This window comes from Megalops cyprinoides, chromosome 23, assembly GCF_013368585.1.
Source record: "Megalops cyprinoides isolate fMegCyp1 chromosome 23, fMegCyp1.pri, whole genome shotgun sequence".
In the NCBI taxonomy this organism is placed as follows: domain Eukaryota; kingdom Metazoa; phylum Chordata; class Actinopteri; order Elopiformes; family Megalopidae; genus Megalops; species Megalops cyprinoides.
Window position 1 is genome coordinate 4,373,559 of NC_050605.1, and position 26,343 is coordinate 4,399,901.

The 26,343-nt window shown below is 45.4% G+C and overlaps 1 protein-coding gene across 1 annotated transcript; it reads left to right on the forward strand.

Moving 5' to 3' along the window:
- The first annotated feature begins 897 nt into the window (after positions 1–897).
- On the forward strand, positions 898–6,244 carry LOC118770352 (ankyrin repeat and SOCS box protein 13-like). The gene is made up of 6 exons (XM_036517964.1): positions 898–1,074; positions 1,956–2,155; positions 3,056–3,206; positions 3,615–3,749; positions 5,032–5,223; positions 5,799–6,244. Exons 1-6 carry the CDS (start codon positions 1,032–1,034, stop codon positions 5,924–5,926), a joined length of 849 nt encoding a protein of 282 aa, XP_036373857.1. The 5' UTR covers positions 898–1,031; the 3' UTR covers positions 5,927–6,244.
- Positions 6,245–26,343: the final 20,099 nt, after the last annotated feature.

Here is a 26,343-nt window from a genome sequence, read left to right on the forward strand (position 1 = left end):
GACTAAGTCCACTGACCTTGTGACCTTGGGATTCCAAATTCTGCCACCAACACACACTGCAAAGAGCCAGCACTATAGAGCTGTCCCTCTGTTAAACTTCTCTGGTACAAAATCCACTGCAACCATGGAGAAATCACTATCAATGGCAGGAGGGGAGCCACCACATCTCTCCAATATTTTTGTGTAACTTCCCATAGTTTTGGAAACATTAACTCTTTAATGTTAACTCAGTAACTAAGTACTGACAGGATGTGACGGGGATACAAATATTATTTGTAATTTCTTTGTAAAGTCTCAGTATGTGATGGTGCACTGTGCCTAAAAACCATGAAATAATAATAATAATTATTATTATTATTATTAGTGGTAGTAGTAGTAGTAGTAGTAGCAGCAGCAGCAGCAGTAGTAACAGTAGTAGTAGTAGTATCACAGCAGCCATTACTGATAGAATCACAGTAAATAATAAAATAAAATAACACTTACCTCAGCTGCTGGTGTGGCCAGTGGCTGGCTTCCTTTTTCACACACAGTCCTCACACTCAGAAACAATAACAATTTGAATAATTGAATGGAGATCTGTTTGTTAAGAAGATGCATGGAAGCTGACGAACACAAAGGATGCTGATCTGAACATACATATGACAACGTACACCACACTGTGTTAATCTCTTAATACTCAAGTATGACTTGCACTGACTACATTGCAAAACACGTTTGAAGTCATCACAGTTAATTTCAGGGACAGGTGGAGCTTATCCTCCACGCCACTTGTACGTACTGTACGAGTAAATGAGGACGAAGTTGAAACACTAATGAAGGGCAAAAAAGCTTAACTGCATATCCCATAATTCTACAGTCGCTCTCACCACCTGCGTCAATACCAGAGGTCACGTGACTTTGTAGCGTATTTACAAGTGCATTGCATCAAGCTTCTTGGACATGTATTTTTACGATTTTGCCAATATATTTCGCTCAACATATAGTATTTTTACTACGGGAAGCTAGGTTTAAGAATATCGCGTACCTCTGCAATGGAGATTACTCGCGCTAGACCTTCGCTCTTTGGAGACATAGGTGAGTTCCTATGAAAACACACAGTTGGTATTCAGAGCAATGCTTTCCCACATGACGTAGATGTAACTTGACCTATATCAGAAACACTGGTCTTCTTTAATCTTTAGCTATTGATGCGGAGTGATCTGTTACATCTGGCGTGTTCACTCTCTCCAAAGAAAGCTTTCAGCTAGTAGATTTAACTGAAGTAGACTAGCTAGTTAGCGTTCTACAGCCAGTTTGTAAGCTGGCTAGCCTGCTGTCCAGCCAGCCAGCAAGTTAATTTAAAAGCTAATCAGCTTGCCAGCTAACGTTTTGCTCTCGTCAAGAGACAACCGAAAGCGCTTTGGCCTTTGTCACCCTGACTCGCTAGCTAAAGATGTCCCGTTTCAATAGCATTAGCGAGCAAAATCAATTCAAAATAATATTTTCAGCCTGTCGATTTTGTTGACATGATGCATTAATTCCCAAGTCACAGTGACAGCTGGCTGTGTACATGTACACCATTACTCAGCGTTCTCCGGTGTTGACTTTGTGATTTCTCTGTAGAGTTGGTTGCAAAATGCGGTATTCTCAGGCAGTTAATAGCAATAGGCTACGACAGGTGCATGAAGCTAATGCTGATTAATTTAAAAGTCACATGTCCAGCGAACTCCATTCGGCGAATTTCTGAGTCTAATATGCAGTGCGCTTTCTCTCACTTCACTGGAATTAATATGACATGCCATATTGTGTTTATACCTCGTATGTGTTGGTGACGAGAAAAGGTGATGCATATTACGGGAGGCTGGGTTGGTTTCTTTATGTACTGAATTGTGTGGCCATCAGCCATAGCCCCCCCGCACAGTGCGGTGCGGTGCTGCGGACCTGCCCTCGCTGAGCTTGCGGTGTTGTGATCGCAGCGCACGGCCTGGGCTTTTGGACGGACCGCTCGGAGGTGCATGAGGCCGCCGCGCAAGGCCGCGCCCTGCAGCTGCAGCGGCTGATCGAGAGCGGGGCGTCCGTCAACATCGTGGCCGTGGACTCCATCACCCCCCTCCACGAGGCGTGCATACAGGGGCAGACGCAGTGTGTCAGACTGCTGCTGGATGCGGGAGCGCAGGTGAGAGGAAAAACAGGGCAACACACCTGTGAGGGACAGGACTGCAGCCCAAGTGCTGAGAGTCTTCAAAATAAACGTAATGTAATGTAGTGCACAGCTAAACAGAGCCTCATGTTTTGTGCACAGGTGAGAAAAGCAGAACCACATCTCTGGAGCACAAAAAATAAGCAGGGTTGGGCCCAGTGTGTCAAATTATTTCTTGATACGAGTTCACAGGTATTTGTGATTTTTTTGTATTGGAGCTGAATCACAGCCACAACTGGACCAGATTGGAATTAGATCCAGCCAGAAGGTAGAGAATGTCAGTAGATCTTTGTGAAACATTGCTCTGGTCCTGTTTGTAATGTAATGCAGATTGTTCACCAGTTGTGACGAATCTTAGGTCCTAGCCTACAGGGCAGCAAACTGGGTACCTCCTACTTTGTCTATCACCAAACCATACACTATTGCCAGACCACTCTGCTCCGCAACCTCTGATCACCTTGCCATCCCTCACTGAAAGGGTCTGTCTTCTCGGTCATGTCTCTTCTGCACTCTGGCCCTCCAGTGGTGGAATGAGCTCCCCACACCAGTCAGAACTGCTTGGCACTGCCTGGCAGAATACTATACATTATGTAAGGACTCCTACTGTCAGTTCCGATGATTTAGCATCATCTCTGCTCTTAGCCTAACCTTTTTATATGCACTGTTGTAAGTCACTCTGGATAAGAGAGCTTGTTACAGGATACCTGATAAGGGAGCCTGCTACAATAATAGACTACAGCAGGTGCATGTAGTTAGTGTTGATGAATTAATTTAAAGTCAAGGCTCCAGTGGATTCCACATTTGTCAGGCTAATGTGCAATGCACTGAATGTGAATGTGAGTGAGACCGCGTGCTTCGCTACCCTCGCCGCTGCAGGTGGATGCGCGGAATATTGACGGGAGCACACCGCTGTGCGACGCCTGCGCGGCGGGGAGCCTGGAGTGCGTGAAGCTGCTGCTGGACCGCGGCGCCACGGTCAACCCCCCACTCTTCACCTTCTCGCCCCTGCACGAGGCCTGCATGGGGGGTAAGGCGAGGGGCTAGCGAGGAGCTTTGCGTGCGGCGAGCTTCCAGTGTGTTTGTGGGCCTTTTTGTGTGTGTGTGTGTGTGTGTGTGCGTGTGTGTGTGTGTGTGTGTGTTTGTGTGTGCGCGCGTGCATGCGCACACACAAACACACACAAAAAGGGTTTGTTTGTAGGTCTGTAGGTAACCTGGACTAGGCATGTTTTCACTGTGTGTGAGCGGCTGTAGGCATGTGGGCCTGTAGATATGCAGGTAACACGGACTGCATTCGATTGTTGGTAATTCAGACTGTATTAATCGTTTAAAGTTACCTGAAAATGATTCATTTGCAGGTAACAGACTGTGTGTTAATTTGTATGTAACTTGCACTGCGTGTTAATTTGCAGGTAACTCAGCCTACGCTCTTTCTCAGGTAACTCTGACTGCGTGCGGCTCATGATCGCTAAGGGCGCCCACATGGAGGCGCACGACTGCCACTTCGGGACGCCGCTGCACGTGGCGTGCGCCAGGCAGCACGTGGACTGCGCCAAGGTGCTGCTCAACGCAGGTGAGGAGGGGGAGGCGTGACCATGCCCGCGCATGGGATCTGACCACAGATCCCCCTATAGATGAAGAGTCAGGAGGTCAGACATCCCATTGTGCGTAATGGTAAAACATATGTGCTCGAGGCAGCAAAACTGAAGCGATCTTTTTAGATATGTGATAAAAGCTGCTTTCTTTTAATCAGTGGTTTTGAAACATCGGTTTGTGTGTTTAATTCTGTTCGGTCAGATGGGGCCTTGCAATGCCCATCAGTACAAACATCTGTGTACATCCTGTGCATTCTGTGCATTCTGTTTCCATGGGTTCTATCCCTATGGGCAGGGCTGGCTTCCAGATATGGGTGGGTGTGTTTATCAAGCTTCAGGAAAATGATCTACTGCATGAATTTCTTCTCAGATACATGCCAGCTGAATAAGATACAGCATTCATTCCAAGAAGCAGCACATTTTCTGAGAAAGAGCCCATCTTCTATCTGCAGTATTATCTCAAAGTAGCTGTCAAGTACATCATATTCCTGTTTGCATGGTTAGAAGGTTTTTTTTTTTTAAGTACGGTTTGTGAGTTGGAAAAAATAATGTGCCACCACCCAGCCCTGGAAGTAAATTTTTTGACTGATCCCTAAAAGCCAAAGTGACCATATATGCACAGTTTGTGCACCACGCATGTCGTCTACCCAAAGTGTCCAGAGGGGAATAGCTAAGCCACTGCTCTGGAGGAACATCTTGAGAAGTGTGCTAGTCTGCAGCAGGTTGCATTGCATCTCTGTGAGATGGGGCCCGAAAGTCATGCCTGACAGGCATATAAGAAAAAAGAAATTTTCATAATGTCTGCCATTTAACTTCTTAACACTTTTCTATTCAATGAATACATACTGCCTGAATGTTTCCCATTTGTTTTAACTACGTAATTACTCTGTCTGCTGTTCTGTGATCAGATAGTGGCCTTTTTGGATTTTGTTGATTGAATTCTACAACAGATCAATATGAGATTCTTTCTCTTCTGTACATGAAAATATGTCTTCCCTCTCTCTTGTGTTAATTTTGCAGCCACCACTTACCTGGGGAGAAACTGCAACTTTTTATTAATCATTTGTAATCCCTAAGGCATGTGACTTCAAGGCCCCCTTGCGCATTTCTGGTTTCTGTGTTTCCCAAACACATGTATCCAGGGACACCATTTAACATTTGATTTTTAAATAGAGCAGTTGAGGTAAAGTATAGCAGTGTCCTGCTGCGACAGGTCAACCTAGATGCTCTGATTTTGACTCTTGAACTACATTTCCCAAGGTGCCAATGTCAATGCTGCCAAGCTGCACGAGACGGCGCTCCACCACGCAGCGAAAGCGAAGAACGTGGACCTGATCGAGATGCTGATTGAGTTTGGGGGGAACGTGTACGCCAGGGACAACCTCGGCAAGAAGCCCATCGACTACACCAGGCCCGGCTCGCCCCCTGCCATCTGTTTAGCATTTTATGAAGGTGAGTTTACATAGGATGGCTCTTAGGGGCAAAAAAATAACCCGATATTGGCAGTCTGTTTTGAAAATTCCATTTAGCCAGGTTGTCAAAATTCCACACTAGGCGGAATCTGATTCACCCTGTTCTGCTGATTGGGCCATGAGAGGCTGGTAATGAATGAAGTATTCACTCCTCAAATGAATGATGGGGAATAAGAGCTGTCGATGTAGAGCTTTATCTGTAATTTCACTTGCCAGTTTCAGGTGCTGAGTTTGTGTGTGTGATGTCATGAGTTTCCGTGAGCCTGTATATTTCCTGTCTGCTTGTTGATACACCCCTGAGTTTGTGTCTGATGTGCCATGATCATTTGTGTCTCGTCTTTATGTTACGTTATTTGCTGACCTTATCCAGAGCCATATACAAAACTATCATCCATTTATACAGCTGGATGTTAACTGAAGGTTGTAGAAATACCATGCTCCTCACCACGATGCTGTAGTCTAAGCTCATAGGTACACCCTGAGTATGTGTGTGCGTGTCTGTGTATGTGATGCCGTGATGTCCCATGAGCCTTTGCCTTTCCTGTCTGCTTGTAGGCACACCCCTCAGTCTGCAGCACCTGAGCCGGCTCGCTCTGCGGATGGCGCTCGGTACGAGAGCTCTGGAGGCCGTGTCCAAGCTCAACCTGCCCACCCGGATCATCAACTACCTCTCCTATTACTGACAGACTCTACATGTCTTTATCGAGCTAATTTTTGCTGATCTCCTGCAGACACAAGGAAGTGTGACATAAGGGATGAAGTAGCCAATCTGCTTCAAGGGACAATGAGTAAATGAGATCAAGACTCACAGGCATGGACTGCAGTTGGCACTGGTACTTGGGGTTGACCCCCGTGTTCTTTGCAAATGATAATCCGGGGACTTCAATAACTTACATGAGAGGGGAATTCAGTTTGATGTCTAATCCAAAAGGCACATCTGACACTACAGTGTCCCCACCATTGCAGCAGGGGCATTTGATTCCTGCTCACCTCACAATGGACGCCCTCTGATGGCCAGCTTCTGCTGCATTCAGCAGTAGGCTGGTTTTCCTTGGAAATGTCTCATCCTGTTATGTTTCGTCCATTTTGGCAGAAGATGGACGCAAGCAGCTGTGGCTGTTGGCATAAATGAGCTGAGCTCTATTGATCAAAACAGACACAAATAGTGCTAGTAAAAATGATAGTATCTTGAATTCTTATCACTACATTAATCATAGCCTCTTACATAGAGTAAAATATATGACTGCTCATCGGATTCTTCAGGTTGGTGTGTCAGATCCGGGTCTCCCAGATTTTCCAAGCCTGCGATCTACCAAGTGTGATAATTGGTTTCCCATTATCTACCCTCTAGTGAGAACCAATACGAAAAGCCATTCCAAAAAGCATGTTAACATTGTTTGAGGTATGCTTGTGTTGACATCTGCAACGGTTTGATTGCTCACATGTGTCAGTATGTGTGCTGGTGAGTAAGGATAGGAAATGGCTTAATTTCAGAAGCCTGAAAAGTGTGAGTTACCCTGTATGTATCTAGCCTGAATAGCCAAATGCAGTGTTTAATTGAGTATTTTAATGGTGCATTAATGTCTGTGCACTTTGTATGATCCAGAATAGCTGCTGTCTTTTTGGCATGTACCACTAGTTCGTCCCACCCCTCAATAAGGGAGTGTCTATGTTGGATGTTAGATTTGGAATAGTCTGGCTATAGCGCTGTCAGTAATTATGTCAGTAGTTATCTATGGACACACCTGTAGAACACTCGCTGAATGGAACATTCCTAATTGTGGGACGTCACTCTGCATAACCTTGGCAGGACCGCGCAAACGAGAGCCAATCAGAAACCTAGAATAAGTGACCAAATCTGTAAAAAGCATCTCTGGTCCTGCTCTGGTTGTGGTACAGAAAGACATGTTTTTGTTCCTCACATTGATCACACATTGCTCTTATGGCTGTAATGACTGTTCAAGACTGGCTGGGATTGGTTTTTACTCAGCGAATGCTCTGCCAGTCCTGCTGTGATGGGGTGGGATTCATCTCTGGGACGTGATTGGCTCGGCAGCACACCGGTGGATCTTTTGATGAGTAAAACATCTCACCTTTATCCCTCCCTTGTTGCTGTAGAGATGTTTTTTGTGTCTGAGCATCTTTGTGCTCTCATTAATGGTTGGAAATGACTGTTGTGCAGGCATGTGGAACAGATGTCAAAATGACCACATGCATGTCAATGACCCCTTCCCCCAATGCACACTGGACAACACTAAAGCAGCAGACTGTTGTGATAATGTTTTCATACGTGTATCACTGTTGCAAGGGATTGGGGCTCTTTGACCTATGACACACACAAAAAAATTCTTACTTTTTGTAAAGCATTTCGACTACTCTGTGTGTGTATCCACAGATATAATAATGCATACAGGCAGAATTCCCATTTATTTGTATAGCTGGCTAAGCATAGCCAGATCAATATATGTAGTTCACATATTGCACATTATCAGTTCATACCTCTGGATGTTTTCCAAAGCAAATTGGCTTAATCAATCTGTGTTACGACAGCAGTGCCACACCTGGGAATTCAACCTGCAAACCTTTGGTTGAAAGGCAGGCCCTGAAACTACAACATTGGGTTTGTGTGGACGGACGGCCGGTCTTATTGTTGTGGTTACCTTACAGGAAAGCATCTCTCTGGGTCACTTCCAGTAAGGAACAGGGAGGCACAAAGATGGACGCCCTAAGTGGAGCTCCTTCAAAATCCCTCTACGCCTCCCCTTCCGGAAGTTCTGTGTCCCACGGCCCCTGTCGCCAAAATGCGGTACATGAGCCAGAGGGAGAGTGGGCATTTGGCAGCGGCGGGCCAGTCGTCATGCCGACGGGGACACACAACACTCTCCAGACTGCGAAAATGGCGGGATGAGTCACATCAATCATACTGTGACAGTGCTGTCCAGATATCCCTTCTATTTTGGGCTTCCATCAGCGGCGAGCGGCAGAGAAACTGACAAGGGGTTTGTTGAGACCATCAGTGCCGAAAGAGGAAAAAAAAAAAAAACATAATGACCCTGTTCTGTTTCCACCATCGTTACTCTCCAGTGAGGCGTTGCAGGTCCGAATGAAGTCTTACTGCAAGTGATGTGAAAGAATAAGTATGTGTTCCTCCAGTGCGGTCACTATTTGAAAGCTCCCTGGATTTACCGTTTGTTGTGTTGAAAACCTTAATCCTTGGAAACACATCCTTGGAGATGTGCATACTACACTTACTTTGCTGACAGTTGTCTATTACATCAGGCACGGTGTATAACTAGGCTTGGAGAATTTCATGCTTTTGATATACGCCTTGCCATTGAGTACACCAGACACGTGTTGAGGTATTATGAGGTATTATGAAATCCCTAACTCAATTGGTTAAATAAATAAACGCCCAATCAAATGTTTACCTAGCATGTGAGAACATGGGCTTGAAGACAGTTCAGGTGTCTTTGTTTAATGAAAGGGATTGTTCCTTATCACATCTAGGAAACTATAGATTTTTTTCCCATTTCCTGTTAATCACAGACTTGAAAGACTGGTGGATGTATCTGTTGAAATCCTCCAAACCCCTCTATAACCCAATTACCACATCATAGTGTTGTTGCTCAATTGTAAACAACTCGTCTTTATCACTTAAACTCGTAAAATGGACCCCAAACACGTGAAAATTTACAGATAAAGTCTGCTCTGTATGCTAAACCAGTTTGTGTCTCACTGTGTGGAATCTGAATTATATCTAGAGTTAGCAGCTTGTTGACAGGATCAAAGGGAGAGGATCAGCTAAAATGTTAAGATATACTAAATGTAACATTATGTATATTTATTTAAGTAAATTACAAATGATTCAGAGCAGCCATTTGTACATATTTTTGGGTGCGTATATAGATGGGTATAAAAAGGCTTCCTGTAGGGGTTCAAACTCAAGTTTGTTTGTCACTCATGTATTACAGGGCCTCCACAATGGGAGTCAGATTCATCTGTATTTAAAAAGGCATCATATTCCATCACACTCAGCTATGTCTTTAGGCTGCCTCTGTTGTTGCCTCGTAATTTGCCCCCTGATATGTGATTTGAATTTAACTTGATTAAATTTCTGTTGTATCAGTAGGTGATTTATTATTTGCTGAGGTAGAACTCCAACGGAATTCATAGGCTTGCCCACAAACTCTTCCAGATATGTCCGAGAATTGTCCAGCTAGTTTTCCTTTAGGAGCCATGTAAATGAGAGGGCCTATGTCATGCACTGATACCATACCATGATGTCTTATCTTTTGGAAGAAAGTGGAGATTTTGTAATTCTGAAACACACACCTGGCTTTCCAGCACTGATGCATACATAAGGCAAGGAATGATTCATAAATACTCAGGAAATATTCAATTACCTGTAATTTGCCCTTTGTAGTTATACCAAAAGTTGGATTGTACGTCTCTAATCCAACCACTAGGTGGCATCTGGGGTCCTGATAGCCATGTTTTACCATATTGCATTTGTTTTGTGGATGCTCTTTTCCATAGTGACCCACATAACTTACATGATATCCATTTACACGTTTGGATATTTACTGAAGCAAGTACCTCTATGTACCTTGCCCAAGGATGTAACACCAAGGAGTCAGTCCAGCAACCTTTGGTTTATGAACCCGGACCTTACCACTACACCACAATGCTGCCCACAGTGGGCTTCATAGTATGGGCACACTATAAAAATGGTTGATAATGTGTGAAACCAGATAGGTTCTGTCACATCATTTTCTCGGTTAAAATAATCAGAAAAATGATACATTTTCTTAATAAACCACCTTTCACAAACAGCACACTGAAAAGCTATAAACACTTGTAAAACAGTACCTGAAATGTGCCATTTACACATAAAAGTGCATGGGTATGATAAAAAAGTAAAAGATAACATAAGATAAAAGGTGCAAAAGTATTTAAGAGCAGTTAAAGATAAAAGCGGTAACTGGAAGAAGTGGTAATGAGGAGAAGACCGGCTTAAGATGGGTGTTGAGGTGTGAGAATGTTTCTTAAGTTTATGTGTTTCTGTTGGCATGTTGCACGGAATTCCAGAGCCACGGGGACAGTGCTGGGAAAACGTTTATCTCCTCTGTATAATAAGTGGACCGTATAGAGCCCCCAGCTGAAAAATACATTAGAGCAACTTCTCTCTGTGACACATAAGCCCACCTGATACATGTCCTACTGGACTTTGACCCACTGACATATTTGTTACATACAACACCATTGGGTTCCTTTTATTGACAAACGAAGGACACGACGAGACACAGAAGTGGTCAAAGGAAGAACGTATGATGACATTTGTACGCTGCAGATGCCACCTTCCCACCTCAAGCCCTCTTTGAACTAGGTAGATCGATTGAGTAAAGGCAGTATCTCGCTAAGGTAACATCCTGTCCATACAGTTGCATAACTTTTAAGGGTTAGGACAATGCGTACTGTATTTTGAAGTTCAAGTAGTTAACGGTGCCCCAGTGTTCACAGTTAAGTGCCGCAAACACATACTCAACATGCTATTGAGACTTTGACGAAACGCAAAACTTGCGCACAGTTTATTTTTACGCGCCATGGCTTTGATTAAACCCAGCTATTGACCGATTCCATACCTGCACCTTTTCTAAGTTCCGAAATCGCCGCACGGGCGACATTAGTCACCATGACACTGAGAGCTCACAACAGTAACAGCTACCTGGCAGGCAGCGCTCCGAGAATTTAAGGAATTGGGGGACATGTCACACGATTGCCGTTGAGATCCTCTCCAGATGTTCCTCCCAGCTTGTAGTCCATTTAAATCGGGCCAAACAAACCCTACAACAGAGGTTTCTAAAATGTTTTTTTTTTCGGCGGAAATGGAAGACTACAATAGCGGTGTTTGTTTTTATTTTTGCCATGGAGTCCATTCACTTCTACGTAGCGGGACCTTAATGTGTTTGAAATTAATGTGGGACAAATGTGAAGTGTCTGCTTGCTGTAAGGAAGTTCCTATTTGTAGCCTACTCTGTTTGCTGTATCTAGGGGAAATTCACATTTCGCAAACGTCTTCCTGTTATCTGATAATATAACAGACTGTTATATCCTTATGCCAATTTACCAAGTTAGAGATTACATTTTAAACATCTAATACATCTTCTGTATCCTGTTTTGTAGTCGAGTGTGCATGAGAAATTCAGGTGAAGTGTCTCACTGAGAAGTACAACAGCAGCCCTGATCTGAACCCAAGCTTAACTTCGGTAGCTGTGTGGTGCTGCAATAAGGAGCATCTCTAACGTTTCAGGGGCACTTCGCCTAAATCACCTTACTAAAGATCCAACTGGGTGGGGGAAATGTAATCTTGGTAAATCATTCTGAAAAAAAGAGCGTATGCCAAACAAATGTAATTGGCAGTCCAGCCCTCAACGAGTCATGTTTGTGTGCTCGCGTATGACATTTTCTGCATTTTCAGCATTTCACCGCAAATTTAAGAGTAGGTGCTGCCAAGGCAAGAGCTCATTCCAGTGATGTAGGAGGAGATGTGGGAAACTGCATCCGGACCGGAGGAACATTTGCGGGTGGCTGAAATGCAATGCAACGCAGAAACACAATGGCTTTGATGTTCCGCAGCTTGACAGTCGCTTAAGGTAAAGGGGAAAGATCACATTACAGAAATAGTTTGCGGCTGACGCGTCAGGGAGTCAAAATCGTGGGAAAAAAAGGGGTACAGGTAAAAATCACTCAGCTCCAGGCCTTTCCCTGGCCCGCGGGTGTCTGCGCTGAAAAGCGCTTACATAATGATGGATGCGCAGTGTCACTCTGGCATTCGGCGCGGGATGGAATGAGGTGGAATGGAACCAGCCCAGAAGAACGCTGCCGTATTTTCAAGCATGCGAGGAATTCGCAACTTCTAAGACCGACTCTGTAAATCAGTTACAGCACTGATACCCTTATGATCCTCCTCACCTTGAAGAATATAATCGCGGTCAATCAACAAATAGTTAAAAAATATCGCCGACAACCCTCTGTTCTAATTATTCATCATATTACTTACTTTGTAGCTTTTAAAATAATGTTTTATTAGTATCTTCACTTCACTATTTTTACAAAGAAACAACATATATCAAAACAACCCACACAGTTTACAAAGATAGACACTGCACAGATGGGTAGCCTAATACTGCAAATTACAATGCGCAGAACACCAGCTTGGACCAGAGGGAAACAAACTGACAGACTACTGATACTGGGGAGAATAAAGTAGAAGACAAAATTAAAAAAGGAGCAGATGATCACAATAAACATTCAAAAAATATACAACACACGAATAGTGATACAGTTAGGCTATCAGCCCTGCTCCATAGGACTATGTCCTGCGAAGAAACTGCTTACTTTATAGTTTTTTAAAAAAAAAAACTACAGTGTGTTTAATTCAGAGTTCTGGCCCTATCTACCCATAAAAAGAACACCCATGTTAGTAGGCTTTGGCTAAGGGAAGTGGCAGAAACGAGAGCATTGATGTATGTGGGCCAAGGTAACAAGGTGAAAGTGTACTGATACTAATATAATTAGCTGTTTAATGTGAGGCCTGGAATTAGGCAACATTTCCTGTTGCCGCGCCTAACAGGAAGGGATCGCCCGGCCGTATGCACTTAACCGCTTCCTTATCAGCGGTGTAGCACTCCACTGAACATTGCACATCACACCCATATGTTTCCCCTCATTAAGGACATTCATGGACACCAACAACCTCTCTCCTGAACAGGGAGCGCATCCATGTAGCATTCATTATGGGGGATTATTGCAAACCTTGATGAAGGGCCAAACCTGTCTTTCATTGTTTTTCACTGAGCATGTTTTGTCCTGGATCGGAGGTTAGCTCAGCCTCATAAATGATAAATAAAAGTCACTTAGTGCAGCCGTTCTACACATAAAATCCAGTGTGATTCATTCGCATGGTGGCATTGTCCTATCAGATTGTCTATCTTTGTCGTGTGTGTGTGAATTTACCCATCCCTCAAGCTTTACAGTTCAGGAAACATGCATGGAAGCGTGCATGTGTTTCTTTAAATGTTACTGTCATTTTTATGTGTTTTCAATGAAGGGTATACAGTCTTATCTGCTGAAATACACTCTCTTTAATCCTTATTCCATCCTTGGTATTAATTGTAAACAGGTTGTAATTGTGATGCAGGAAAAGAGAACAATGCCTCCCACAGAGCATTCTGGTTCAAATTAAAACGTTCTGGACCTTGGAGCTCATTGTTTTGGCCTTGAACTTTTTAAACAGTAGAATTCCAGTCATTCTGTTCTATTTCACCCTGTTAGGATGGAGCACATGTGCTGGAGAGAGTCTTCACTTTGCTTTGATGACTGATGCTCTCCGCCTTTTGCCAGCATGAGGTCCCTGGCTCTCCTGGCCTGACGGAGCTGCCAGGCTCCTGCACTCCTGTTAATGGCCACTAGATGGCAGCAGCATCGTGGCATCTCTCTCAAACGCCTCAGTCGTGTGTTTCGTACAGTTTATCAGACTCTTTTGTTGGTACTGTAAACCATGCTGAGTAACTGAATCTACAAGGACCCCAGCACTGACACTGACAGTGAAAGAAGCTTTGTTGTTGATTCTTATTACATGCTTCGTAAAGGTAGGTGGACGGGTTGCGGTGACCCTTGAATTATGAGGTCAGATCACGACATCAAATGTGTCTATTGCTTCTTTGTTGTGGCACATACTTGGTGAGACAGATTTTTTTTCGATAGAGGATGGAATAATGACAGTGTACATTCCTCTAGAACCCTAGAAAATGCAATTGTATTAAAAAAGTAATTTGACTGAGGGAACTTTGCCTTTGGCCTTAAGTTGAATAGATCATTAGATAACTGCAGTTATAAAGTCACGTATTACAGCAAATGGACTTGTGGCCTTCATATGCTGGATCTGACTTAATGTGCTTACAGCGAAGGTTCTTCATAATGTTTTTTGTCATTTACACATGACCGAGGGCAGGTTGAGGTTTGACCCTGGAACAGTAAAATGTTAATTGCTCCAGGGTTCCTGTTTCTGCTCTTTTATGGACAGGAGCTATACTGTCTCACACTGCTCAAAGTGAGGCTTTTTCAGAGAAAACGGAACAAGAACAGATCATCCGATTTTCGATTTCCGATGCCGCAGATTCCCGACACTGTAACAGAGGAGTAATCCGACTCCGGTCTGAACCTCGTTTAGGGAAGACAGACGCGGTCCTTGGCCGTGATGGTCCACTGCTGGCCTTCTCTAATGGCATAAATCATTGAGAGCCCAGCAAATGATTTGGCCAATGAGATCCAGATGTGGGAGGGTAGTTATGGCAGATCCAGACACGATATAGCGTTTCTAACAGGCTGTCTGCTGTTGCCTTGGGACAATCCAGAGAAGAGTTTTGCTGTGCATGTAAATTTCCCACAGAAACAGATTATTACTGAAATAAAACAATTTAGATGATGCAGTATTGTAGTATAAATCATACTGAATCATTCCGGTTCTTCCGGTTAAAAATAAATTGTAATAAAAGAGTGTTGCACTGTCCTTTCCTGAACATGAACACATAATGTCTGATAGCAAGTCTGAATTAATCAAGGGAGTTGGATGTACAGTTAACAGCTTCCAACGTCATCCACTTGAGGCCTAGTTGCATACATGTAACCACAGCAACCACAGTGTGTGAGCATATCATAAAACAATATATACAGTATAAAACATATATATATATATATATATATATATATATATATATATATATATATGTTGTGTATATATATATATATATATATATATATATATATATAATGTTTATATTATATTTATATACAGTGTTTCTACATATATGACTTAATGACCATAGCTCCTCACAAAGTACACACTAGCAAATATAGAGAATATCTATCATTAGTGACCAAGTTCTAACCTAACCTAAGCATACAGGCAGATAAAAAATCCATGGCGACACCCACTTGAGGTCTAGCTGGTCCAGCACAAATGTTATTGGGATGAGTTGTTGCTGTAGATTGCTACTTGCTGTAGTTGCTACTTGCCTGTAGGCCTTGCAGTAATGCAGTGAGTGGACACAGATGAATGCACAAACTCTCCTCCCATGAGAGAAATGACGTTACCATCTGTTCCTCCGGCCCGGGTGCGCCCCCCCCTCTCTAACGCAGCCCTCCAAGATGGAGTCAGCACTTCTTTCCACCCAGACAGTCTCAGTTACACCCCTCCGCTTACAGGACTTGCAAGAATGGGAACACCCAAAGCTCCTTCTCATGGCCAACTTGTAAAGAACAAGAGGGTCTGTCTCCTTCCATACACTGTTTGTATGCTGCGGTTTTCCCGTTTCTTTATGTCTTGTCTTGTTGGCTTTGTACAGGCTTTGAGAGGCTAACAGTCAAAAATTTTTTTTCCTTCTCTGAGCCACGTAAATTCAAGCGAGACATTATGCTATAGTAGGCAGTGAAATTCGGTACGCTGACCCATTGTCTCATTAAACTGGTTTGTCCTGTAGGGTAATGTGGTTGAAAGGGTGGCTCTTTCAGGACCTGTTTGTTTAGGAACAAACAATTCTCCTGTTCAGCACATTACTCATTTAAATGTTATTCCCATGTTCAAATGATGTAATGCCTCTATGGTCTAAAGATGGCTTGGCAAGATCAAGGCTGATCAAAGGATATTTTGTGAAGGTGTGTGTGTGTGCGTGTGTGTGTGTGTGTTTGTCTGTTTGTGTTTGTGTGTGTGAGTATGTGCATGTGTAAGCAGGGGTGGCATGGAAGAAGTGGAAGGAGTAATACATAGGTTCATCCCCATTATTGGCTTGGGGGCATTTTTCCTTAAAAAGCTCCTTCTTCCTTTCGAATGGGTCAGAGAAGCAAAACAGTAACAGCACAACTCATTGGCAAGACAAAAAGCAGGTCAAAGCCTCGCCCCTGCTTTTCTGTTGGTTGTTGGGTTGTAAGGACTTTGCAACTGTACAAGTTATCAGCTGACTGTTTCCTCTACAGCCTACGCTGTTGCTACACACCTCTATGCCCAGGAGAATGACCACCATCAGAGAATCTTCTGCCACCTTCTACAGTCACACGAAGCATTTTTGCAATGTTGCAGTGAGGTTATGACGACGTGACAATGTTTATTCAGTGTAACAGAAACCCTGGGAAAACCTGTGGTCTTATGACTGACTGTGGTGCCTTGGCTAATTATTACTTTTGATATGCGTCTCCAGCCACTAGGTGGAGTAGAGGGCATGGGCTCTCTGCCTGCCTTTGTTTGTCCATCTGTGAATAGGATAACTGAGGACGCTACAGCTAGGTTTGAATGACGCTTGGCACAATGACTAATGCGACAACGAGGAAGCAATTTCATCTCTGGCCGCACCACCTTTACAGGGCTGTGGCGGAATGCACTTCACCGAGTTCCACTCGCGTTTGCAGCCCGCTTTGTGATGAAGCAAGCCGAACCCTGGGGGTTCACCCCAAGGCACTTTGCGCTCTCTCTAGGCCGGGAGAGGACACATTCACGCACATCTGCCCCACGCGTGTGCACACACCCACGCCCACGTGCCTTAACCCTGACGCAGAGCAAACGGCCTCCCATAAATTAAGCATCCAGTTAAAGAACTTAAAACAGGTCCGGTGGCATTTGTTCCTCTTCAGCTGCATCCCATTATTGTCAGGTTCGTCCCTCCCCTGTCATTTTACGTTGGCTATGTGATGAGAGCAACTGGCCTAAATGTTGGGGGGAGTTTGGTTTGCTGGATCTTCGTACCTGCAGGTGCGCATTTTGGTTGTGTAAGATACCTAGTGCCTACCTACTCCTCCATCCGCCAAATCTGAACTTTTGTCACAGATTCCATATTCATTTAAAAACAAAAAAACAACCAGGGCCCAGGACTAAGTGTGCCTCAGGCCACCGCTGTGCTGTTCTTGTGGGCCTGGTAATTACGCTTTCATCAACCATAATAATCACAAGGCGTGTCGGCAGTACAGCTTGATCGTTTGATTCGGCTGGCGCTTACGAAACACCTTTTCACCTCAGCCCTCGGGTGTTCTGACCCCGTCATGGGGCGGGGGGAAATAACCGTGTCACCGGGTTGAGGAGACGCTCCCAAAGAGACGTTCTTTCGGGCAGATGGTGAAGACAACACTATGCGCCGCCCAGATGCTTATGCAAGCTTGTTTGGTTGGAAAAGGAAGGCCTGATCAGAGGTGTCCTGGGGGCATCGCTCTCCCAGGTGTCTCTGAAGCGCTGACCTCATGCCCATGTCCTCGCCTGGCTCCCGGGTTGAGACTGGCAAAACGAGCGGAGCCAAATTGAGCGTTGCTGATTGATGCCATGCCGCCGTTACATAACCTCGCCCTGTGTGTCCTGAGAGCCTGCCAGCTGAGAGAATGCTGAGGCTGGTGTATAAAAAAAGTGGAACAGAGGGAGGCTGGACAATTTTAGATTTTTAGGGGGGCATTGGGGCGCTTCATCCACTGTTTTGCTGAGAATAAACAAGGTGTTGAGTCTGGATAAGCGTATGACTGGCCTATCCTGAGGCCTGAGGTGATTGTCCTGGTTTATGCAGCTGTGTTGGTGTGTTTGACCTATTCCATTATCACAGGCATAGTTCATGTTCATGTCCTATTTATTATAGAAAGTGTGTTGTGAAACATACCCCAGATGTCATAATTCATTGTGTGTGTGCGTGTGCGTGTGCGCGCGCATGTGTGTGTTGCATGCTGACCCGTACATTATAGTTCCTCACGATAAACATTAAGAGCCCACCTATGTCCTTACCACCCACTCCATATAGCTGTTGATTCAAACCCCAGTGCTGTTCCCCTACACCACACAGCTATTGGTCCAGGCCCTGATGCTGTTTCCCTACTCTACAGAGCTCCTGGTGCTGGTCATAGTGCTGTCCATCATTGCCCGGCCACCCACCCAAACGCTTCCGGAACTCTCATCATCACCTTCCACTTCTTACCAGAGAGAAGCTCATATCTAGTCTAAAATCATGATATGGACATGTTGGTCCCCCAAAAACACCAGTGCTACTTACTAACAGACACCCACCTCTCCCTACAAGGCAAGCTCATTCCTTATGCATCTCCCTTGCCAGATTAATACATGATCATAGTAATAATAACAATTTGGAGGTGATTGTGGTCTGCTCATTGGTGCCAGTGCATTATTCTGGTTTTTATATTTCCTGCTTTATTGAGCACATAGTTCTCCCCAAAGCTCACCTCCTCTGGCTGGCTGGATGGTACATGCTTTAGCCAAGGACTGGCACAAATTAAGTGTGTGTGTGTGTGTTTATCTGAATGTGTCAGGCTCATAAATATTCACCCAATGACATCATCCTTGCGCTTGCATCTTTAGAGAACTTTGGCCAGGCGATTGTAAACAATCCCCCCTGCCGCTCTTTGAAGACAGTCAGAAACTGACCTCTCTCTCTGTCTCTCTCTCCCTCTCTATCTCAGGGTCACAAGCCAGGTGAGGCCTGAGAGGTCGCCGCAGTGGTCACTGGGGGCTGCATCCCACAGCTGGCCTAACCATCACAGAGGCCTTGACCAATCCCATGGGGCAGCTGCATGCTTCACATTCTAACGCCACGTCAGTGTTTGGCCCTGTCAGTGTTACAGTGCTGTCAGTGTATGGCCCTTTCACACTGTTGCAGTGCAGTCAATGTCTGGTCCTCTCACACTGGTATAGTTTATGTTTGGGCCTTTCACACTGTTACAGTGTATGATTGGACCTTTCACGCTACTACAATTCAGTCAGTGTTTGGCCCTTTCATACTTGCCTTTTAACAACACACTCAATTTTGGGCCCCTCCATATTCTTACAACCTGGTCAATATTGGGTCTTTTCTTAGTCTAACAATCTTGTCAGCAGTGGATTTTTTCTTGCTTACACAGCCCTGTCAGTGACATGTCACATCAAATTCCCACAACCCAATCAATACAGATGTTTCTCCTTATTATATTTGGTTAATGTTGGATGAGACGCTGCCAGACCAAAGCCTCCACCAATGACAGACAGACAGGAAGACATTTCGTGCTTTAATTTCACAAGAGATGTCACCATGAGAACATGAGCAGAAAGAGCCTGAAGGGACATAAAAGCACCCTGCGCTTGCGGCAGTCAGTCCCCTCTCTGATAAGTCGAGGCCTTGGGACTGACATTGTGTACACACCACAGAGATATGCAGCGAAACCGTACCACCATTCACAAACAGCAGCGTGTTCAACCTCTGAGTCACTTATTCTCCATCGATAAGGACGCTTACGTTCTCGACAGATACTGAAACTCTTTAAAAGTTTAAACCGTTTAAAGCCTCCCCACACGTAACACTGTAAGCGCACACGCACAGTATTCCCAGCACAGGAAGTTAGGTAATGTCTAGATTCCTTGCGATGCGGTTTGTTCAAAAGGGTACATACATTGTCCACTAATTGAAGCCGCACTGGTGACAGAAGCTGGGCCCATTCCACAGCCAAAGTATGAACTAATGGCTTCGAAACCAGTATGAATTTATGTTGCAGCCAAAATGCTTTTTACCCGCTTCACCGGGAAGCCACGGTCCGTGCGTCTGAGGGACTGGAAAACCAGATGCTGCGCAATTGGAGCCGGTGTTATACATGCACAAGTGCACCGTTTTGATGCTTCAGCACAGCCAGCTGGCAGTTTCGCGAATGTTATTGTGAATTTATTGCCCCTCAGTTTTCATTTGGAAAAACTGGCAGTGCTGATTTAGGAGGGGAGGTTAGCGGGGGCTGCGGCCCGACAGGGCGGCCCGGGCGCGGGTGTGCGTGTGTGTACGCATGCATGTCTGTCCCATGCAGAGAGGGCTTCGCCTGAAATCAGACAGCAGGTGTGTGTATTCCCCCTGTGCCTTCTGTGTTCAGGGGGGAGTTCAGGTCAAAGGTGACATTCTGGTAAAAAAAATGGGCGTCCTAAGAGGCCTGAGATTGGTGATCCGGCAGCTGACCCCACAGTGGTACCCGTAATGCTCTTTCACAGCACTTTAAAACAAAAATAGATTACATGGCATTCGCAGAGTGGCAGAGTGAAAGACCAATGACACTCAGCCCTTCCCCGCTGAAAAAGAGCACAACAGTACATGGATTATCATTAAAACACAATGCATTCAAGGTCAGACTCATAGATCAGCGCTATGTGATATTCCATAATGTTGGAATATACTGTAGTCTGCTTAGCAGAGCTATGAAAGTGATACATTATGACAAGCGATTGCACCACTTCAGAAGTGAAACAAACATGCTTTTCACATCCATGTGCTGGCTCCTCTAGAAACAGTCGAATAGCTAATAGTGAAAACACACAGCTAACATGCACAGCTAACATGCCATTCATCTTATGATTAAGTATGTGCAAAGTTACACGTTAAACAAAGTTAAACAAATCTATTGTGTTTAAAGAAAATGCAAGTGCAATGCACAGTGGTTTATTTTAGTGTTACACAATAGATTGAATGTTATGTCCATTAACTTTATTGAGTCATAAGGAGTCCACAGTTGTAGGTAAAACGAAGACGACAACAAAGCTCAAATGACCTGGCAGAATCCTCTTTGCTGGAAATGGAACAGATTTAGGAGGCCTTTCCCCATCTTCAGAACCAGGCTCTCCTCTCATCGGCACATCTGTCAAAATATTAACGCATTATGTTTGATGCAGTTTTCCACTGCAGGAAATTGAATGGCCTCCCCAGCTCATGACTGCCGACAACCCCTGGCACAGAAGAGCACAACCTTTCACTTTTGGGATTTTTCTAATGTCTTTTGAGGTATCAATATCAGGTTACCACAATTTCTGGAATGATGCATGCGGCGTCCTTCTGAGGGAGGAACTCCAAGAACTTTAGTTATTATCCTCTTTGTTATTGGGATTATATAACTCCTTTCAAAAGTGGTCAGAGCCGCACTAAATTGGCTTTTGCAGGAGCGGAGCTGCAGTGGTAATCTTTCTCTCTGTTTTCTTCTGAGCGTTTCCCCTGCCTTCTGATCCATCTCTTTTTCTGTTTCTGTCTGCTTCGAATGGAAACCATCTGCTCATAACATTCCAGCCGGCTTTGGGAATATTGCCGTCCGCTCGGCCCATAAATCGACTCTGTCTCACCTCGAACACACCCCGGGTGAGAACCGCGGCGGCCTTTGAAGCGAATGTCGATTTCTCCCTCGCGCCGTTCCCCCCCCCCGCGCGAACAGACGCAGTCTGCCAATATCTTTCTGGTTGGCCTGTGATACTCCCATGTTGCCTCCAATGTTGCAGACAAACCCTAGACAAGTGCTCTCAGATAAACTGTGGAACATCTCTCCAATTCCTTGCCATCTCCTGGCTGTGTTAATTATTCACCTGAGAATAATTCAGCTGCTCTTCCCTTACCTTGTAGCGACTGTTAGCGTTTGCCCCCCCCCATGCCATTTGCAGAAAACTAGGGCGCCAAACCTGAAAGAAGTAAACTGACACCTGCACAAGAAGTAAACCAGTACCTGCACAGGAAGTCAATCAATACTTATACCTGAAGTGAATTAATATTTGCACAGGAAGTCAGCCAATACCTGTATACAAGGCAAGAGAGCCACCCTTCCTCTTGGTCATGTGGTTTTAGATGTGATGTGGCAATGTGGAAATCACAGTGAGAAATTCTCCCCTTCCCAGCCTACTCAAAGAAGGTCATATGGAGCCATTATTGAAGAAACAGCAGATCAGGTGTGCTAGACTGAACCAGCAACCCTGAGGGGAAATCAGTTATGAAAGACTGATGGTGCAGACAGCTGAGAACGGCCCAAGCTAACCCCTGACCATGGTAATAATGGTCACTGCTAGCACTATTGTGGCTTCTTTGTCTTCTGCAGGGGCTAGCTGTTACTGCTAACAAAGCTACAACCAAACAAGCACAGCAACTGCCTCTACTGCAGATGTACTGTAGGGGCCTTTTCTATGAGGCAGCAGGGGCCTTTGCATGTCAATAGCTTGAAGAAATTTCTGAATGTCTGACCTAAGTTTAAGGATAATTATTAGAGGGATGAAAAATTATATATAATTATGCAGATATAGTTAAAATGTATGAGATGCAGGTCTGTCGGTAAGAGCAACTGACAAGCCCATCACTAAAGCATTTTAATCTTGTAGAGGCATGACGTGCGTGCGGTTCAAAAAGAGAGTCTTAGTTTGGTTTTCACGGGTCTGAGTGCTTCTGGGAAGCCAAACGGGTGTTTGTCTTTTTTTTGGGGTGGGTTGGTTTCCTGGCTGCAGTGATCAGAGGCTGGCCGCTGACCGCAGAATCACGTGTCTGCCGGCCTCTCCACAACGATCTAGACCCCATTAGCGGCCCGCTACTGATCCGCCCATCTGAGAACCCCAAAACCTAAATCCCAAACTCTTTCAACGTTTGCCATAATGTTTTTACCATGTGGAACCGCCGGGGCGATTTAAACATGTCTGTTCCAGCTATTAAAGCCTGCGCAGACCCGGCAACCCCCCTGTTCCTGCACATTTTGTGTGCGCGCTCAGGAAATTATTAGCAATCATTTCGGGTCACACCTGGCTGTGTGAAGGAGCTGTGTTTTTACAGAGACTGGTGGAGTTAAAGAAAACAGACCGAGGCGCAAAACTGCACTGTTCAGCAGCAGGCTTCATCCAGAGACAAGACCGTAGCCAAGCAGTCTGTGGAGCCAACACAGTCTGTGTGTGTGTGTACGCGCGTGTGCGTGTGTGCATGTGGATGTGTGCACGTGTGTGTGTGTGTGTGTGTGTGTGTTGCTGTAAGAGTGTACATACATGAGTGTGTGATTTTGTGTTCTTCATATTTATGTGTGTGCTTATGTGGGAATGCATATGCTAGTGTGTGTGATTTTGTGTACTTTATGTTTGTTTGTGTGTGTGTGTGTGTGTGTGTGTGTGCATGTATATGTGAGTGTGTGATTTTGTGTCTTTTTTTGGTTTGTGTATGTGTATGTGTGTGTGCGTGTGTGTATGTGTGCGTGTGCATGCATACGTGAGTGTGTCTGATTTTGTGTCTTACATGTTTCTGTGCGTGTGCTTGTGTGAGTGTGTATACCTGAGTATATGATTTTGTGTCCTTCATGTTTGTGTGTGTGAATGTGCACATGTGTGTGATTTTGTCTTTTATGTTTATGTGTATGTGTGCATATGGGTGTGTTTGCAAATGTGTGAGTGTGTGTACATGAGTGTGTGTGATTTTGTGTCTGTTAAGTGTGTGGAGTGTGTGTTAAGTATGTGCGTGCGTGCACGCAACAATATATCAAAGCGGGCTGAGAAACTGGTGTCATTTCACTGAACACTGACGTTATTGTGTGTAATGGTATGTTCAACGCACACGCGCTAATTGAATCCTGATGTGGACTTTAAAAACATATTCCAATACATGGCTCGTGTTTTAAACGGCTATTATCCTGTTATAACCGAAAGGCTCTAAAAGCCGTCCAAGACCAGGAAAAGCAGTAAATTCCACGCCGGCGCTGTCATTAGTGTGGTTTCAGCAACGTCGCGGCCAGCCCGCTCGCGGGGCTGGTGACCTAAAGTTCTCTCTCTCCTGCCAAGCGGCAGCAGTCCGGAGGGACCGCTGGAAACATTTCGTCCGCCAGTTATTGCTTGCCTGCGCCGACTGCCGAAGCGCGCTGGATGCCAGCGATTGTTATTCCTTCCGCGACTCTGTCTCGTTTTTTTTTTCGGAGGGTGCAGCGCAGCTGAGAAGTGGGGCTCAGACAGGAACTCGGCAGGAAAGAGAGAGTCAATGCGGGTGTGCGGGGCGCAGCGAATGTCTGCAGTTTTTTTCTTTCTTTTTTTTAAAATCTGCGCTTATTCATTCAGTGCCTGCTGAGGGCCTCCATTGTTTCTATGGCGGAAAGGAATGTTTGGCAGGTCGCTATCTCTCCTGAGAAGAAAAAAGGTACCTGGGCAGCCCTGGTTAGTAAACTCACAAAGGGAGGATTGAGACCAGAGCGGTCTCGATGCCCAGCTTGCTGTTGACTTAAAAGGAGGGCCAGGCAAGATTGAGCTGATGGAGCAGTTTCGGTGGCCCCTATAGTCCTTCAGTCAGCCCAACGCCACCCTCACCTACACACTAGCGTTAACATGCAGAGATATGTTTGGTGTTTTCAAGCTGTTTTCAAGAAGTTTTAATGTGTTTTCTTCCCAATGACCTTTTTGCAACTGCTTCCACAGAATGGAACTGTTTACTGTGTATGGGGGGTTGTCAGTGTTCCTGGCTCGGTGTTATGTAATGGATAATGACGGGCTTTGCCTGTGCTGGTCTGCACAGGAGGCCTGTTTGACAGGTGTGAGCAACGAATCTCTCATCGCGTGCCCACGCCGGGCTGGAGTGTAATTACCATCAATAAAACAGCGAATCTGAGTCACAGGGGTGAACTGGAGTACAGGTGTGAAATGAGGGTGGCAGCCCATTGGTTCATTGGTGCCCTCGGGCAGTGGGGTGTGCTGCAGTCATCCACACTGTGGGCAGAGCACTCACACGTCAGGTCATGACCACTGCATGGGCCGCTCCTGCTGTACCCTCAAATAATGGATGTACCTGAGCTGCCGCAGTAAATTTCCAGCTGCACGAATTTATAAGGGGTAAATTGTGTAAGTCGCTCTGGATGAGAGCAAAGGCAATGTCGCAACCCCCGCTTGATGAACATGGTGCATGTGCATGAGGTTGGAAACTCTGGAAAGTGACCGAAGGATGTATGCATACGGTCGTGAACCCTTCTCCGGGAGCAGACATGAAGCAGGGCCACAATTTTTGCTGGTCCTCACCTTGTCTATTACCGGGCCTGAAGGAGGGAGAGTGCAGAAGAAAGGTGGAGAGAGAGAGAGAGAGAGAGAGAGAGAGAGAGAGAGAGAGAGAGGGAGAGAGAGAGACAGTTGATGCAGATTTCGGCCCTCCTTTCAGAGGAGAGGAGGAGAAGGACAGAAGAAAAGAAGAACAGAGGGAGAGAGAAGCAATCTAGGAAGCAGAGTCTGAAGGAGAGAAACCTGAGAGCCCTCGCTGGTTGACTCGGCCTGCTCTCTCCGTCTGCTCTGGCTTTGCTCAGAAAACATCAGTGGGCAGGAAACAAACAAAGGAGCTGCCAAGCGCCTGGCTGAGACGAGGTGTTAATTGAGAGCAGGGCTCATTCGTCAGGAAACTCCCTTTGATTGGAGCTAAAGGTTACGCAACAGCTTTCGAGGTTCCAGAGCCAGGATTAGCTCTTAAGGGCTCTGCAGAAATGCTGAGCGAAGCCTCCCTTTGCAGGAATCAAATTAGTTTCAAAATGTGCCTGTTTTTTTAACGTGCGCAAGCAGTTTTACCGACCCAGACTTGCATATGTCTAAAACCTCCTGGCATTTATCTAGGTTGACTAGACCAAGAATAGTCCAAGACTAGTCAAGGGAGTCACACACTTGGGTTAATAGGCCCTCTGTTAACATTTACAGACGTAAACTAATATTTTGCATGTACTTGGCATTGCAGGGTTTCTATTTTAGTTGCTGTAGTAAAGTGCAGGCCCACCCAGACAGGGTGCAGTTATTAAAAGACTCTCTGTGGGGGTGAATCTTTTACGAGCTGCCTGTCCGATCCTCTCTGTGACTGACCTCAGACCTGCAGTACCGAGTGCAGATGAAGCGTCGCAAAAGGCAGTGATAAAACTGCTCCATGTTTCCCAGCAGCCTGTGCGGCTCCCGCTGCTGTCAGAGGGCACGGGCATCTGAGGGCAGAATAACAGCTCCTCGCCTTTCACGGGAGGAAGGCTCCTCCACAGCCGTGCTGTGGCACGCAGGCCTTGTCTTTGTGAGATTGAATGTCAGCCTCCCCCCCTCTCCTCCCCCCTGCCCTCCCGCCTTTCGACCTGGCTTGGCTACAGTCCAGAATCTCTTTTCTCTTTATAAACAGTAGACGCGAGGTGCCGGCATCCCCGACTGGACCGGTTCGAAAGAAATTCAAGGCTGCCAAATCTGCAGCCTGCATGCACTGGGATCTGCTCTGGCAATCTACTGCACGCGCTGTAATAGTGTGTTTACATTTGCCTCGGCTCTGCTATGCCTGAGAGC

Bases quoted from the DNA above. Each gene is read 5' to 3' on its own strand.
- LOC118770352 (XM_036517964.1), top strand. From the start codon at position 1,032: ATGGAGATTACTCGCGCTAGACCTTCGCTCTTTGGAGACATAG. The intron at 1,075-1,955 runs GTGAGTTCCTAT...TTGTGATCGCAG, and splicing joins TTCGCTCTTTGGAGACATAG to CGCACGGCCTGGGCTTTTGG. The intron at 5,224-5,798 runs GTGAGTTTACAT...GTCTGCTTGTAG, and splicing joins CTGTTTAGCATTTTATGAAG to GCACACCCCTCAGTCTGCAG.